The sequence below is a fragment of the Bos mutus genome, chromosome 21 (genome assembly GCF_027580195.1).
Source record: "Bos mutus isolate GX-2022 chromosome 21, NWIPB_WYAK_1.1, whole genome shotgun sequence".
Classification (NCBI taxonomy): Eukaryota; Metazoa; Chordata; class Mammalia; order Artiodactyla; family Bovidae; genus Bos; species Bos mutus.
The window spans coordinates 63,358,381-63,374,011 of NC_091637.1; the positions used below are offsets into that span (position 1 = coordinate 63,358,381).

At 47.7% G+C, this 15,631-nt stretch overlaps 1 protein-coding gene across 8 annotated transcripts in view; it reads right to left on the minus strand.

Moving 5' to 3' along the window:
- Window positions 1-580: 580 nt before the first annotated feature.
- SETD3 (SET domain containing 3, actin N3(tau)-histidine methyltransferase) overlaps window positions 581-15,631 on the minus strand; it is a 78,528-nt gene continuing 63,477 nt past the window's right edge. For 6 of the 8 annotated variants that reach the window (XM_070357945.1, XM_070357942.1, XM_070357944.1 and 3 more), the window contains 7 exons: window positions 14,794-14,852; window positions 13,810-13,924; window positions 8,978-9,052; window positions 7,876-8,042; window positions 6,903-6,988; window positions 3,575-3,735; window positions 581-1,898 (listed from right to left, as the gene is read on the minus strand). In XM_070357945.1, the coding sequence (XP_070214046.1) occupies window positions 1,452-1,898; window positions 3,575-3,735; window positions 6,903-6,988; window positions 7,876-8,042; window positions 8,978-9,052; window positions 13,810-13,924; window positions 14,794-14,852 (1,110 nt within the window). In that variant the 3' untranslated portion in view covers window positions 581-1,451. Of the gene's footprint in view, window positions 1,899-3,574; window positions 3,736-6,902; window positions 6,989-7,875; window positions 8,043-8,977; window positions 9,053-10,380; window positions 12,645-13,809; window positions 13,925-14,793; window positions 14,853-15,631 lie in introns of those variants that run through there. The other 2 variants (XR_011461554.1, XM_070357946.1) reach the window with 2 other exon arrangements.

Consider the following 15,631-nt stretch of genomic DNA (forward strand, 5'->3'; position numbering starts at 1 on the left):
TACTTAATAGGGCTTCGGAGACGTGAAAATATCAACATGAAGTTGAGGATGACTGGCAGTGAGCAATTTGAAGGCTGGTGGCTTTCTGCGGAGGGACCCCACCCCACCCCCAGTCACCACCCCAAGCCTCTACCTCCCCCGACACTAAGAACCCCCTTCCAGTGTTCCTGGTGCTGCCGGAACCCGAGCTCCCACTGCGGGTAGGGGAGGGTGCTGAACACAGGCTTCTCACCCATCTTGAGTCTCCAGGGGAAGCAAACCCACGCAGCACAGGTCAGGTTCACAACCTGCCCGTTGGCGAGCAGCAGGGTTTACATAAAAGCTCCCCTGGTGGCTCAGAAGGTAAAGAATCCGCCTGCAATGCAGGAGACCTGGGTTGAATCCCTGGGCCCAGAAGATCCCCTGGAGAAGGGAATGGCTACCCACTCCAGTATTCTTGCCTGGGAACTCCCATGGACAGAGGAGCCTGGCCGGCTACAGTCCCTGGGGCCACAAAGAGCAGGACACGACTGAGCAACTAACACTTTCACTTTCGACTCAAGAGGCCTGTCACGCTCCAAAGAAAAGGAATAGACAAAAATATTAATCACGTTTTCCTTTTAATAAGGCTTTTTACTCAAAAGTGTAGCTTTGAAAATCTCTAGCTTGTTGCGACAACCAGAGAAGCCGGAGCGGCCTCGCCTGAACACAGCGCGGGGCCCTCACGGGCGCTCCGAGCCAGGGTGGAGGGCGAACGCACCGCTTCACAATCAGAGCCAACGCGGAAATTCAGGGGCAGGATACGCATGTCCTACTTTGATTCCAGGAGGAAGGACAAGTTCTTAGCACAGTAAAACAAAACACAAAGTAAACAAATCTTTAGAAATCACTAGATATGTGTGTGTGTGTGTGTCTCTGCGTGTTTATATCATTAGGATTATCATCAACACTTAAAACTATTAAAAATAAGGTTGCCACCTTTCCTTTTCTTTTGGTACTGGGGCATTATTTTTTTAGGAAAAAAAAAAAATGAAAGGATTTCATTTCTTTTGCCCAGGCTCCCAGGTTCCCTAACCTCAAGCCCGTTTTCCGCTGGGCACCCCCGAGCGCCCCCGTCAGGCAGGAGGCGGGGCGGGCCTGCCCCTGGCTGCTGAGGCCAGGCCCACAGCAGCACAGCGGACCGGGAGCGGCATCCTTTCCCAGGAAGAAAAGGTGTCTGCCAGCAGAGGGCCTGCAGAACCTTCCGAGGCGCCTCTCCCCTCTGTGTTCTGCTTGGGCAACTGGTTGGTTTGGCCTAGAAGCAAGATGGCAATCATAATCAGAAAGGGAAGCTAGATTTTTTAAATAACTTAAAAAAATCATTTTTATATAAAGCAGCAAAAACATATTTTTCTCTCAGCAGAAAGAAAACCGTGAACAGGGAAACACAGCGATGTAAACGGGCCTGTTCATAACCTCGGCCGAACCCGGGGCTACTTTGCAACGTCCTCGGCGCTGTCGGAAGAAGGTTCTTTGGCGTCTCCAGCCGCTCTTTTACTTTCCTCTTGAGTTAAAGTTTCCTTCTCTGACCTGGTCCCGTTGGGGATAGAGCTTTCGCCGTTGACGAGCCCGTGCTCTGCGGCCTGGGCCCTGCGGACGGCCTCGCTGAGGGTCAAGGCCTCCTGCGCGCCCGCCCCCCCCTCCAGGTTCCTCAGCACCAGCGGCAGCTGCGAGTCCGCCACGCCCTCCAGCAGCCCGGCGCCGCCCTCCTCGTACTTGGGCAGCGGCGCGCGCTCCTCCATCTGCCGCCGGTAGAACTCCCGGTTCGCGGCCGCGCTCTTGACAGCTCTCTCCAGTATCTCCTTCTCACCTAGGCGCAACTTGATGGCCATGGTGGCACGGGCGGAAAGGTCGTGGTTTTTCAAGAAGGACTTATCTTCCTGGAAATGGAAACAGCAAAATCAACTATCACAAGTCGCTGAACTGGGAAACTATAGCAGCGGAAGGCACGTCAGTTATTGCCGGGGACGAGGGCACACGGGAAACTGGGGGGTGGGGAGGGGAGAAGGTTTGGGAACTCGATTGTGGGGGTGGCTGCATGACTGTATACTTACACCCAAGCATACACTTCAGAAGTATGAATTTCACTGTATGTAAATTATATCTAAATAAATGATGGTCAAACAAAAAAGAGGAGCCTAAATCACACAGTGCTTGGATGTTGGATGAATGATGGGTATTTGAAGTCAAGTGACCCAGGAGGAAACTTTGAAAGCACAAATAAAAACTTACATTTGCTTGTATCATATGAATTACAAATTATAAAAAAGCATTAAAGAATTTTAAAATTTATCTTCTAATCAATAATGCCTTGTGGCTCTTTTGGTGAGGGTAAACGTGTTAAGTAGAAAAACATTAGTAAGTTAAATTTGGCTCTTGCTGTTTAGTTGCTGTCGTGCCCAGCTCTTCTACAACCTGGTGGGCTGTAGCCCACCAGGCTCCTCTGCCCATGGGATTTCCCAGGCAAGAATCCTGGAGTGGGTTGCCATTTCCTTCTCCAAATAAGTTGAATGAAAAATGTCAAATACGCAATGATTTTGCTAAAGAATTACAGTAATTTACATTTAAGAATCTCTCATGAGAAAAGATGCTCAACATCACTCATTATCAGAGAAATGCAAATCAAAACCACAATGAGGTACCATTTCATGCTGGTCAGAATGGCCACTATCAAAAAGTCTACAAACAATAAATGCTGGAGAGGATGCAAAGAAAAGGGAACCCTCTTACACTGTTGGTAGGAATGCAAGTTAGTACAGCTACTATGGAGAACAGTGTGGAGATTCCTTAAAAAACTGGAAATAGAACTGCCATACAACCCAGCAATCCCACTGCTGGGCATACACACCGAGGAAACCAGAACTGAAAGAGACACGTGTACCCCAGTGTTCATCACAGCACTGTTGACAATAGCCAGGACATGGAAGCAACCTAGATGTCCATCAATAGACGAATGGATGAGAAAGCTGTGGTACATAAACACAATGGAATGTTTCTCAGCCATTAAAAATAATGCATTTGAATCAGTTCTAATGAGGTGGATGAAACTGGAGCCTATTACAGAGAGTAAAGTAAGTCAGAAATAAAAACACCAATACAGTATATTAGCACATATATATGGAATTTAGAAAGATGGTAACAATGACCCTATATACAAGATAGCAAAAGAGACACAAATGTAAAGAATAGACTTTTGGACTCCATGGGAGAAGGCGAGGGTGGGATGATTTGAGAGAATAGCATTGAAATATGTATATTATCATACGTGAAATAGATTGCCAGTCCAGGTTCAATGCATGAGACAGGGTGCTCAGGGCTGGTGCACTGGGATGACTCTGAGGGATGAGATAGGGAGGGAGGTGGAGGGATATTCAGGATGGGGGACACATATACACCCATGGCTGATTCATGTCAATGTATGGCAAAAACCACTATAATATTATAAAGTAAATCGCCTCCAATTGAAATAAATAAACTTTTAATAAAAAAGAATCTCTCATGAAAAATCTTTTAAAACATGACAAAGCACAAATCCTTGCTTGATCAACTGAATCACCTCAATGGTTGTCTTATATGTTTTCAGAAGAAGCGAGGCTCGGTCTTCAAGAAACGTCCACAGTCTGACCTCGTTGTCCCAGCTGACAGGGTACTCAGAGTTCCCCAAGGTGAAGATTCTGTCAATGGCACTGTCTCCCAGCAAGTGTTCTTTCAGTTCCTCTACAGGAAGCAAACAGTGTCTGTTAGGGAAACAGCACTCCTTTCATACTAACCAGCGGCCACCTCACCAAACAGCCTCCCAGCAGCGTCCTCGCCCGCGGCGAAGTGCTCCCTTCTCCCCGGTCAGTCAGAGCAGGGTCAGAGCTTGCCCTGTCTCAGGGAAGGAAAAAGCGGGGAGGTCTCCTTGATCGGCATCCAGATCAAGCCTTGCTTGGCCAGCACTCCACGTCTCATTGCTTTTAAGAGGGGTCCTGAGAGCCTTTAGATGGTTTCAGAAGATGCTTCTTAAAGACCATCTGGAGAGACACACCCCTTATTCTGAGAACACCCTTCCCACAAACCGTGAGCCCAGTCACACCTACTGGGTAGAAGAGACATCCAGGTGAGCAATGCAATCAGGGAAGACAAACAGCAGCACAAGGGCCCAGTGACCCTTCCAGATTGAAATCTGATGGTACCAGTTCCAGTGGCTGACCTGACAAAGCTGTCTGTCTCATCTTGTAACAAGTAAACCACAAAGTGAAACAAGAAAATGGACCAGAAAAATCTTAATGAAAAAAATGTGCCTATACCCCTCACTTGTCAGGCGTTTAAATAGGAATTACAAATAAACACAAGTGCACATCTCAATTACCTTCAAATACATGTAAGAAGAGGAAAGAATTCAGCAACTGCTCTGAGCACTTTATCTCCTGGCACATTATCTTCAAAAGACCAAAACGTGCCGATCCTATTCACGCTCAAGAAGCACACCCGTGCTTCTTATGTAATTATGAGACAGTGTCTCTTTCAGAGCAAAATGCCCCACAGCTGTCACTATTTACAATTCAAATGGAAGAACTTCTGCTGCCAGCAAACCAAACTTTTATTAGTATTAGTGAGAATGATTCAAAGAACGCATCAATTGTCTTGACGTGACAAACTGTCTGTGACTGCAGAGAAACTAAAGAGAATCAACGAACCTAAAACGATTCAAAAGCAGGGTTTTTTTTTAATAGAAGTTAATCTAATATTCAAAAACAAATTTATTAAGTTGCGTTTGTTAGCAAAAGATCATGAAAAAATTCAGGATTTTTACATTTTTGAGCCTATAGTTTTATTCTTTGTATAAAGAATATAAACTTCTTGGGTGGAAGAGGTATCTTTTTAGAAGTCCCCAATACTAAGGTTCCTATCTTTTTTCTTCCTCAAGCTACTCGAGTTTCACCCTTTAATGAATGGTGGGAAGCCAAGGAGCTGAAGCAGAGCTTTCTCTCTGCTGCTTTTCAGTGAAACCGACCCGACTTCACACACTGGAGATGAAACCTAGGAAAGGCCATCCACCTTTCCGCAACACTCGGGAAATGAACACAGCCTCCGGGAGCAGGCTTCTTTCCCCTCTTCCCTGACTCACAGACCCATCCTGGATTCTCTGCACTCACAGGGCTCCTCACCACCCGCCTTCTCCCCCACCCCAACCACCATGAGAGCGTGGTTTGGTGGCCCCCAGTCTGGCTCCGTGTCAAAGGCCCCGCAGCGCAAGGACCTCTTCCATGGACGCAACTCCTGCAAACCAGCAGGAGCCACAGGGGGCCTGGGCACAGGCTCTCAAGTCCAGGTCACTGCCTGTGAGCTGAGTGACCAAGTTCCTCTCCTCATGGCACAGGAGTTTCTATGTCAGTCAAGTGGGAAGCCCTGCCTCCCTCCCACAAGGTGGCTGAGAATGAACAGCCTGCACCATAGTCCTTTGTAAATGCAGACTCTGACACGGTTAGATAATCCAAGATTATCTGTAAGTTTTCTCCCAATGCAGTAGAGAATTATTTGTTTATTACAAGAGCCCCGCACAGAGTGGGGCTCCCAGACTCCAGGGGTCGTCATCGTCATCATTGCTCTTAGTTATAAGCTTCTTCAGACCATGAACTGTGACATGTGACACTCAACTCTGTAACCCTACCTGATACGCAAGAAAAGCCCACAGTTAACCGTAAACTCGTGTCCACTAAGCTGGAGTGATGGCTCACCACCACACCCAGAAGCACAAGCTCTCACTCAAGTGACGGGGAGTCCAGAGCAGTGTGGCTATGAACAAGGAATGAGGACCATCGTGCATGTCTCTGGGCTCTGCAGTTGGGGTCCAAGTGACCTCTCTCTGCTTTGGGACTCAGATTCTCCCACCTCCATCCCGATGACCAGCCAGATCCGGGCAGCACTTCTCTGGCTGCGGACATGAAGACAGGGAGCCGGGTGGCAGAGCCCAGCAGGCTCCCTCCAGGGGCCGGCATTTCTGCTCCGGCCCAGCTGCCCTCGCTCCAATGCTCGGACAGCCTCACACTTGTCTGTTCAATCAGGGGGCACTTGCTCGCTTGCTCACTCTTTCCCACCCAATCTGTTGTGCACAGGATCCAAGGTGCTTTACAACAAGAGCAAACTCACACACAATTAACAATGGAACCTCAGGACCAGGGGATTTGGAGGAGTGTATTTTCCAATGAAGAATGAAACATGACCGCAATAGGTCACATCTCAGTACCAGAAACCCCAAGTGGCTTATCTTACAGAAACATAAAATCAATGCTCAATACTATATATATATATATATATATATATATGAAACTCTTTTTGTGCCTGAAGTAAGAGGCTGTTGACGAGAATATTTTGCAATGTAAACAGGTTCTGTTTGCAGTGTTATGTACTCCAACTGGATGCCTGGCATTAAAAGGCCTGCTGGCGATTTTGGATCCAAACCACAGAGCTGGTTAACAGATGAAGGCCTCTGGCCCACACAGGCCCCAGCCGACCCCACAGCTTCAGTGACAACTGCCCCCTCACTCGTCCAGACACCGAGGCTCTGTCATTCCAGGTAAATAAACACATCAAAAACTCCCGTCTACAAATGTAGAATCTGATACGGTTAGATAGTCCAAGATGTTATATGTTTCTTCCTAAGGCAGTAGAGAATTATTTGTTTATTACAAGCGAATACTGACAACACATCAAGGATTTAACAAAAAACTTCCAGGATGAAACATCATTTTCTTCTTTTTCCAATATTACCATCTTACCTCCTCCCCCAAAGTGCTTTAATTTTAGGCAGTTTTATCTTTAATCTGAATCCCTCTGCCTCACACTTCATGAATTAAAAAAAAAAAAAAAAGTCAACATTTTTTTTCCCTGAGATGATTTACCTTCGGTCATGCAGAAAACTCGGAGAAAAGCTAGCAGCTGGGCGGAGATGGGCGGCTCCGTGAAATGCAGGGCAAAGACGCTGGAGCTGACAAGAGAAGAGGCCGCATCAGTCCCGGGAGCCCACTCCTGCCCGCCCGCTCCTCAGGGAGATCTCTAAGCCTGCCCTCGGTGTGGTGACCCTCAGGGAGCGCCGGGCCACCCAGAGGCCCCCGTGCTTCTCCCCCCAATTCTAAATACACAGCGTTCAGTCCTGGCAAGATGCGGCAGGGCTGGGCTGGCCCGGGAGGGACGGGGGGACCGCCACTGCCAGCGGTCGGTCGCCGGTCTGACAGCCTTCACCTCGGGGCACACGACATGCTGGAGAACCCAGCACACCCACGGTTCCTAACAAGAGGGTAACGATAATTTATGTTGAGTTCACATTTTAATCATTAATCAAATATTGACAAGTTCAATAAAAAAAAGGTCTAGATAATCCATTTTCATTAAGAATGGTTCCTCCATTCCCTGGAGAACCAATAAATCATAATTCTTGTCTTCTTTATCATTTTGCACCTCAAATGCAAGAAAATCTTAAAAAATTTAACCAGAAATTCTTGAAATCACTGAGGATCGTGACTTCATTACAGAAACTAATGGTGGCAAAGAATTAAATGAAACAAATTGATCCAGGTCATTAACCTTTTCAAGGTGAAAGGCATTAATGACATGGAGGCACCGATTTAACTGAAGGAGGATTTCAGGCCACATTCCCTGGAACTGACTGTGGGATGCTTTCAACGACACGATTATGTTGATCTGAAAACGCTGGTAAATCACCATACATCTACCGGTTTAAATTCGCAGTATAATAGGGATAAAGGGATTAAGACAAACTACAGCGGAGGAGTTGCGTTAACTCGCCAATTAAACACTCTGCAACTGGAAGTATTTCAAGGACCATAGGAGAGAGCTGACAGACTGTCTACGTACGTTGGGATGCCAGCGCGAGCCAGGACCTCGGCCTTCATGGCGTAGAGCCGGTCACTTTTACTCACTCCAAGCTTTATTTTCACTCTGTCGTGTGAATTATTGTCAAAGAAAAAACCACTGTGGATCACAAACTCTGCATTTGACCGAGTGCCATAAAAAATGTAAATCTGAGATGCAGTAAAGAAAAAATAAAGGGATATAAAAGAAACTTAACATCCATTCTCAGTACAAAGCAGGGCAAAGGGTCAGTTCTCATACATTTAGCGGGACTTTACACTAAGGATGGACAGCCCTGAAGGAACCACACCCTGTTCTGAAGGCCCCGTGCGCCGGGCCGGCCAGCCGGGGGAGGAGAGCGCCCCCCCAGGCCTCCCAGCACACAGAGGAGCCAGACCCCGACCTGGTCTCTATCATAACCCCTTCCGGCAGGCTCACCGATACTGTCCCTTTACAACTGCACGTTACAATTCATCTTGTTCTCCCCTCCTCTGACCACCAGAGTGTCTGGTGGAAACCCATTTCTAGAGGCTGCGGCAATTCTGCAAGTAGCAGAGGGGTGATGAACTTCTCCTCCAGACACTTGGTTAGGCTGACACTTTTCACTCTGTCTCCGCGAGAATGTCAGTGGCCTGTGTCAGATCTTGCTCACGGCTGACAGAGTACAGGTGTTCTTACCTGCATATCTGCAAGCGGACTGAGAGGCTGAGCCCCGCCCACCCCCACCCCAATGATTACTGAAAACAGGTTCAAGAGAAAGTATAAGAAGACAGCTCTTGTGGGTCCCGCTTCCCTTATGGTTTTGCCACTTAAATACATAGCCTTCATATAAAGAAGGTTCTAATCCACAGAGAAAGGTATGAAAGCAATGCAGTTTATATAATGGAAGAAATCTGTTCTACTGTCGTAACACAGAGCTGGTTTTCAGTGGACAGTGTTACACACAGTAGGGCAGCTGTGCAAATCTTTCTCCCTGGCGGGCCCAAAGGTCCCATGCAGAGCACGAAGTGTTTATCCTGGTTCTGGGTCCTAGAACATGCTCCTCAAACAAGCCTTAAACACAAATCTCGCACAGTGTGAGCTGAGGGTCTCGGACGGAACCCACCTGCTCTCCGGCCCGGAAGTCCTGCAGGGCCACACACTCGCAGCGGTCATCTTCCAGGTTGTAGCCGGTGGTGATCTGCACACGGGAGGGAGGGGGACAGGACAGCGTCTGAGTGCTCTGGCTCAGAAGGGCCTTTTGTGTTTTTTGGCCATTAGAGGATAAGAAACACCCAAAGCTACTTAAAGGGGTACATTCGGCCCTGCTTCATCAAACTGAGCAGAGTTATTTTCATTAATTCTGTCACACCAGACATCCTCCTGCAAGACCCCAAACCTGCAATGAGGGACATACCCTTCGGAAAATGTACACATTATCCCTTGCTGGTCTCAACCAAATACAATTATTCGTTACATAGTTACTGCCTTTGAGCCCATCCACCCCCAACCCCACAACACAGGACAAGCGCTCCCCAAGGATGAAGCAGGATCCCAGGAGAATTGTGAAAGTGAAGTCACTCAGTCGTGTCCAACTCTTTACGACCCCATGGACTGTAGCCCACCTGTAGCCCACCATGCTACTCCATCCATGGGATTTTCCAGGCAAGAATACTGGAGTAGGTTGCCATTTCCTTTTCCAGGGGATCTTCCCGACCCAGGGATCAAATCCGGGTCTCCAGCATTGTAGGCAGAGGCTTTACCGTCTGAGCCATCAGGGAAGCCTGTAACTGACTTGGAAATAGCATCTTTTTCTCCTATTTGGCCACTAAGAACCCAAGGTGAGTCTTCTACTGGATCAAGAATCAGGGAAAAGAAAAATCCTGTTTCCAAATTATATACATATTTTACTCTAAAACTAGAGAAATTCAAACTTTCAGATAAGCAAAAGAAAAACAGAACAGCTTAGGTGCATCCTATCCACTTTCTTTATGCTGAAGGCTATACTGTGAGTTTCTAAACCCCCCAATCACTGACTACACGGAAACCCTGCATCTCTCATCGCTCCTGTACTGGGGGCGGGGGCGGGGAAAGCAACACTGCAGTCCCAGCACTTACACCCCCACTTAATTCTCTGGGCCTCAGCTGGTCAGCATGTCACCTTCCAGGTCGCCCTTTGGGTTCCATCTGCCCAATCGCCCCCCTGCTTGTTTGTGCCTGGCTTATCATGTGCAAAACCCTCCCAACTGGTCTCAAATTCCTGCACCAGCCCTCCTGCATCCCTGGGGATATACATTGTTGACTTCTTGTTTACAACCTTTCAGTGGTGCTCTCCTTTGCCTTCAGAAAAAAAGATCCAAATTCTGGAGCAAGGCCAGTTTTCAAGGAGCCTTGTGCCTCCTTACGGCCTCTGGACCTGCCACCCTGGCCACTGTCCCCGCTGCCTCGTGCTTGCAGCTGCCTTCAGCCCCTGTTCAGCCTGAGCCCTGGCCTCTCTGGAGGCCTCCCCTCATCCCACCTTCCCTCCATGCCCCCCAAAGCCTCTCCCACTCCACAGCAGGGCATTTATCTGTGCACCTGCCCCTGCCAGCCAGACCTGCAGCCACCTCTGGGCCTGCAGCTTGGCTCACCGTGCCTAACACCTGACACTGCCCCTGCCCTTGACAACATCTGCCTGACAAAGCAACCTCCAGCAGGGGAAGAATACGGTCCCTCAGGGCAGCCCCCCATATCTTAGAGGGTCTGTGCGTGTAAACTCAGTCACTTTAGTCGTGTCCGACTCTCTGTGGCCCCATAGACTGTAGCCCGCCAGGTTCCTCTGTCCATGGGATTTCCCAAGCAATGATACTGGAGTGGGGTGCAATTTCTTTCTCCAGGGGATCTTCCCAACCCAAGGATTGAACCTGCATCTGTTGCGTTGGCAGGTGGATTCTTTACCCTCTAAACCACCAGGGAAGCTCTAGTGTCTGTAAATGCTCATTAATAAGTGTGATCCCCCATTTTATCCTGGAGAATCAGAATTCAATACAGCTTCACGTGCTATTTCCTAAAAAAGGTGTCAACAGCTCAAAAGATTACTTCCGAGTCTAGGGAAAGGCAGGCCAGACAACACTACTCTCTAAACCCAGCATCCTCAGAACCAATAGCTGAGTAGACACACACCGAGAAATCCGTACACTTGTGATCTGCAAAGACCAGTGAGAAACAGGAAAGCAACAAGCATGTCGTGAAACCAGCTGTCCTGGCTCATTTTCACTTACAGAACAGCTTAAACACTTGATAAATGAAATCATGGCCTGAGGAGGCAGCGGGGCAGTCAGTGCAGAGGCCCCGCGGTGGGCGTGTGCAGGTTTCAGGGTCACGGGCCGAGCAGGCGCTTTTCTGCCACTGCAAACACCTGGGCTTCCCCTTGAGACTGAAGCCTGATGCGCAGCTAAATGTTTCAGACTTTTCAACACTCAAACAAAAAGGCCTTGGGGAAGAACCTCCCTCGGTTCTGCCTGAACCTCCCAAAGCCATTCTCATCCTGACTGGCAGAGGCACGACTCAAACCCAAGGGCTGATCGTCCAACATGCTCCACCTGCGGGTACGAGTACAGGGGCCCCAGACGGCTGGGAAGCGGCCTTCTCTGTATAAACGGACCGCCCTCAAGGAAGGGCAGGCAGGCCGGCGCCCCCCCCTCCACCGGTTCTGACCCAGGCACGCAGAATTCAGATACAGCTCAACACGATGCCTGCAGACTCGTCTGTGTGCTTCTCTCTATGGACGGGAGTGGTTCCCCTGCGCCAGGCTCCGGCAAGCCCGGGGCAGCCACCCAGCCAGCCCCTTCCTTCCTCACGATCTTCTTCGCTGCTGCTGGTTTGGAATCACTGTCACAGAACCTGACTCTTCCATTTCTGCCCCATAACCAGGTGCAGGCACACTGTCAGAAGCACGCAGCACTGCCCGGTTACTAATTTCTGTCTCCTCCCTCAGTGGCAAAGATCAGACAGACAACGGCTGTCAGGACAGACACACACAGAGAAGCAATCTACTGTCTGAAAAGCTAAGCCTTAATTTCAAATACCTCACGTTAAAAAAGAGATTACCTGTTCAGATGTATGACATGCAACTTCACAGTGTTAAAACAGATTCTGAAATCCTCCCAGACAGAATTTCCCATGAAGCCTTACAATTATGATGGCAAACAGTTCAACAAAGGTGCAGCAGAAAGAATTAAGTATGTGGAGAAAGTAACCACTGGAAGGAAAAGTACTAACATCTCACATGAGCCTTCTCAAGGTCAGCAGTGTTCCTGCCGGGCTGCGGTGGCTTAAAGACTTGGTGAAGAGTGTAGAAAAAGACAGCATGAGCATCGTCGTCAATTCAGTAATTTTATTACGAGATAAACTTTCTTTAACTTTTAGGGGGAAAATGTGAGTAGTATACACGAAAGCAACATAAAACCAGTCTGTGTGTGAGTGTGTGAACGGGCAAATGCATGGAGAGATTCTCAGAAAGCCAGTGGCCAGCTGCCCAGGAGCCACCGAGTGGGACAGATCACGGGGCCCGGTACTGGCGGGGGACCCTGAGCTTCACGTTGCAGAGGCTTCTGTTTTGGTTCACAGGTTTTGTTTACAATAAATGTGTGCTTTTTACATTTAAGAAAGAAAAGAATAAACCCCAACAATCAATCAAGTCTGGGAACCAACGTCTTAATCCAAAAGAAGAAAAACAAAAATGCTACAGCCAAAGATTAAAAGCTATTCGAAAAATTTTAAAACTTCAATATGATAATCAGTTCAAAACAGCTCTGAAAGAAAAGAGCAAAATGTAAAATTTTATTAATGAAAATAAATGATAAAATATGCTAAGAACACCTCAAAACGGCTAATTAAGCATATCTAAATTAAGGCGAAAGTACAATTAAAAAAGTCTTCTTCTCTACAGTTTAAGAGTGTACTGGTTGCTAGACCTTCCCAGATTAGCACTAGGGTGTTCTATCTTAAGTGTTTGGCAAATGTTACATGTGTTCTGGCCATTTTGTGGAATTACATGTAAAATACTCATTTGCAGCATTTTTATAATCTATTTATAATACTGCTAATAATAACAAAGAAAGCTGACAGTGAGAAAAGATGAACAAAAAACTAACCAAACCAGTATATGATTATAACATATAAGTTCAAAACATCCTGAAGTTGACTACCTTTCCGACACTGATTTCAGGAAACCTCTCTCGGACACCGTCTCTGCACAGAGCAGCACTCTCCTCTGTGGCTCACGGCTGAAAGCACGCTGAGCCACAGAGGCAGACTCCTCTGCGCGTCCTGACTAACCATCACCTCGGCATCTCCCTGTCTCCTTAGCGTCCTCTGAGGCCAAGTGCACCTCCCCCGCCCCACCGCCAGGGGCACCAGGACAATTAACACCAGGTTAATTGAGGGGGCTGAGGACGTGTTTGCCTATCAGGTGAAGGAGTGGGCCAGGGGACAGAAGAGAATCAGAGAAGCTTAAGGAACTGGAAATCAGTCAGCAAGGAGAGAAAACCAGTAACACAGGGGGAAACAGCAGGAAGGAGATAGGTTTCTTTCTTTTTTTTTTTAATAAATCAGTATTTTTTAAAGAATCAGGAAAAAGAAACTTGGGTTTAGTCTGTGGTCCTTAGATAAGAAAATGCATGTCTAGGCTTAGCACATAAATGCTGTTCATTGTGGCTTTTGAAAGTGACATAAGACTCCCGTCTTCAGGATTAAGTAATAAACACAGGGAGAAAACCCCCAGCCTCTACTCGAGGGGGGCAGGGCAGGTGGCAGGTTTGGTTCTGTTTGCTCCTCTGGGAGGGGAGGTCGGGGAGAATGATCTGAGGCAGCCCGCCCCTTCCCGACTACGCAGGACCCAAGAGTGGCGGTGGGGAGGGTGACCTGAGGAAGCCCGCCCCGTCCCGACTACACACGACTCGGGCAGTGGGTGCTCACCAGGCCGCTGGTGTGGTTGCACATGTCCCACAGGGGAATAAGTGCCAGGGTCACCCGGGAGCCGTCCTCCGTGGGAATCTGGTTTTGTCGAGTCATAACGGAAGAGACCGCCCACCTGCAACAATCCAAAGAAAAGAGGCTGATTAGGGCCGGCACATCAGAGAGCCCAGGGCAGTCACAGTTCAAGCAAAATCGAGGTACCTGACTTCTCAAAATTCTTTCCTAAGTTGCAAAGGTGACAAGTGGCCACCTTCATCGTCATTTACAATTTACTTTTAGGGTTGGTTGGGGGGGTTGTTTGGTGGGGGGGTAGGGAATGGAAGGAAAGGAAGCCAGGGGCAATCAAGGAGTCAGCGGTTAAGGGTGGGGGTGCTTCTGGGGAAGAAAGTGGCCTGGTAGGAGGGCTGGCTGAGACCAGAGCTGGCCAGTCCTCTGCAGGTCCCGAGCTGGGCGGCCAGGGGGACCCCAGGCCTCTTTCACACAAACGCTGACTCTGTTCCTCCTTGCAGCCTCAGTGAAAAGCAAGCAATATAACTCCTTTCTGATCAGAAATCCTCTAAGAATGTTTCAAAATGTGGAATGCTATTTTTTACTATGCTGTGTGCTACACTGAATCTTTTTGTTTAAAAAAAAAAAGCCCCTACTTCAAAGCACTAAAATAGTCTACTTAGAAAGAAAAAAGATCCTCCAGACCTCCCCACACTAATGTTAATCTCAGGCAACACTTGGCTACAACAACTAATCCCCACCAATACAGGTTAGTGGAAATTTCCACATGGCTATGAAAATGCGGCTACTTACCCCAGCTGTCCGGAGAAACTTGGGAAAGACTTCTTTTTTTTTTAAAGGCTTTAAATGGTCATGCAAACCACTTCTTATCAAAGCTCTTCGCACTTCTGAGACCCCAAATTCACAGGAACCACCCTCCAACACATGCCTCATGCACATGCACACCCCCCCCCCATCACCCTCCCACACACCAACCTGTAGTCCTCGTAAGTGAAGGAGTCCTTCAAGGGCAGTTTGTGGGCATGAGGATGGGTCTGGGAATGAGGAAGTTTTAGAAAGCAGAGGTGAAAAGAGAAAAAGGGAAGACAGAAATCAGTCAGCAGAATTTCATTATTTAGCTGCCTAACGGATCCTAACAAGAGCCAAATGAAGCAGGAGGCGTCCAGCCGCGCTACCGAGGGCTCATCGTGCTATTATGTGCTCATACATCACTGTCAACTTAATTTGTGGTGCCCAGCAGCCGCCATAAATCTGCTGCTTGTATTCTGATACCAGGGCCCACAGACAAGGCACACAAATAAAATTTAAGGTGGACTGAGTTTACAAAAGGTAGGCACACCCGCACGATGAGTATCTGATCAACACAGAAACCCAGAGCCCAAGTCAGGTCCCACCTGCCTCCACATCCTGTCTCATACTGTGTGGGACAGCCCTTACAAAGAGTCCAAAGCTCTTCTTACCTCAGTAAAAGGAGCAATTAAAGGTACTAGAATAAACTGAAACTTCTCTCATTAACCTCTGACTTAAAATCATTTAGAAGGAAATCAATTTGTTATGTGCAAATGAATCACACACATGCCAGATGCAGCTCAAATACAGAAAATCAAGAAAAAATACAGTTCTGTAAATTATGAATTAAATTTTACAAATAAATATAATGAAGATAAAATTGAGATCGGCACATTTAAACTTCACTACTTTTTTTTTTCTCTAGACAAAAGATCATTTGATAAAAATATCCCAAATTTCACACACTGGAGAAAATTTTAAGCATCTCAGGTTCTCGCTCCATAACACTCTCCCCACACACACC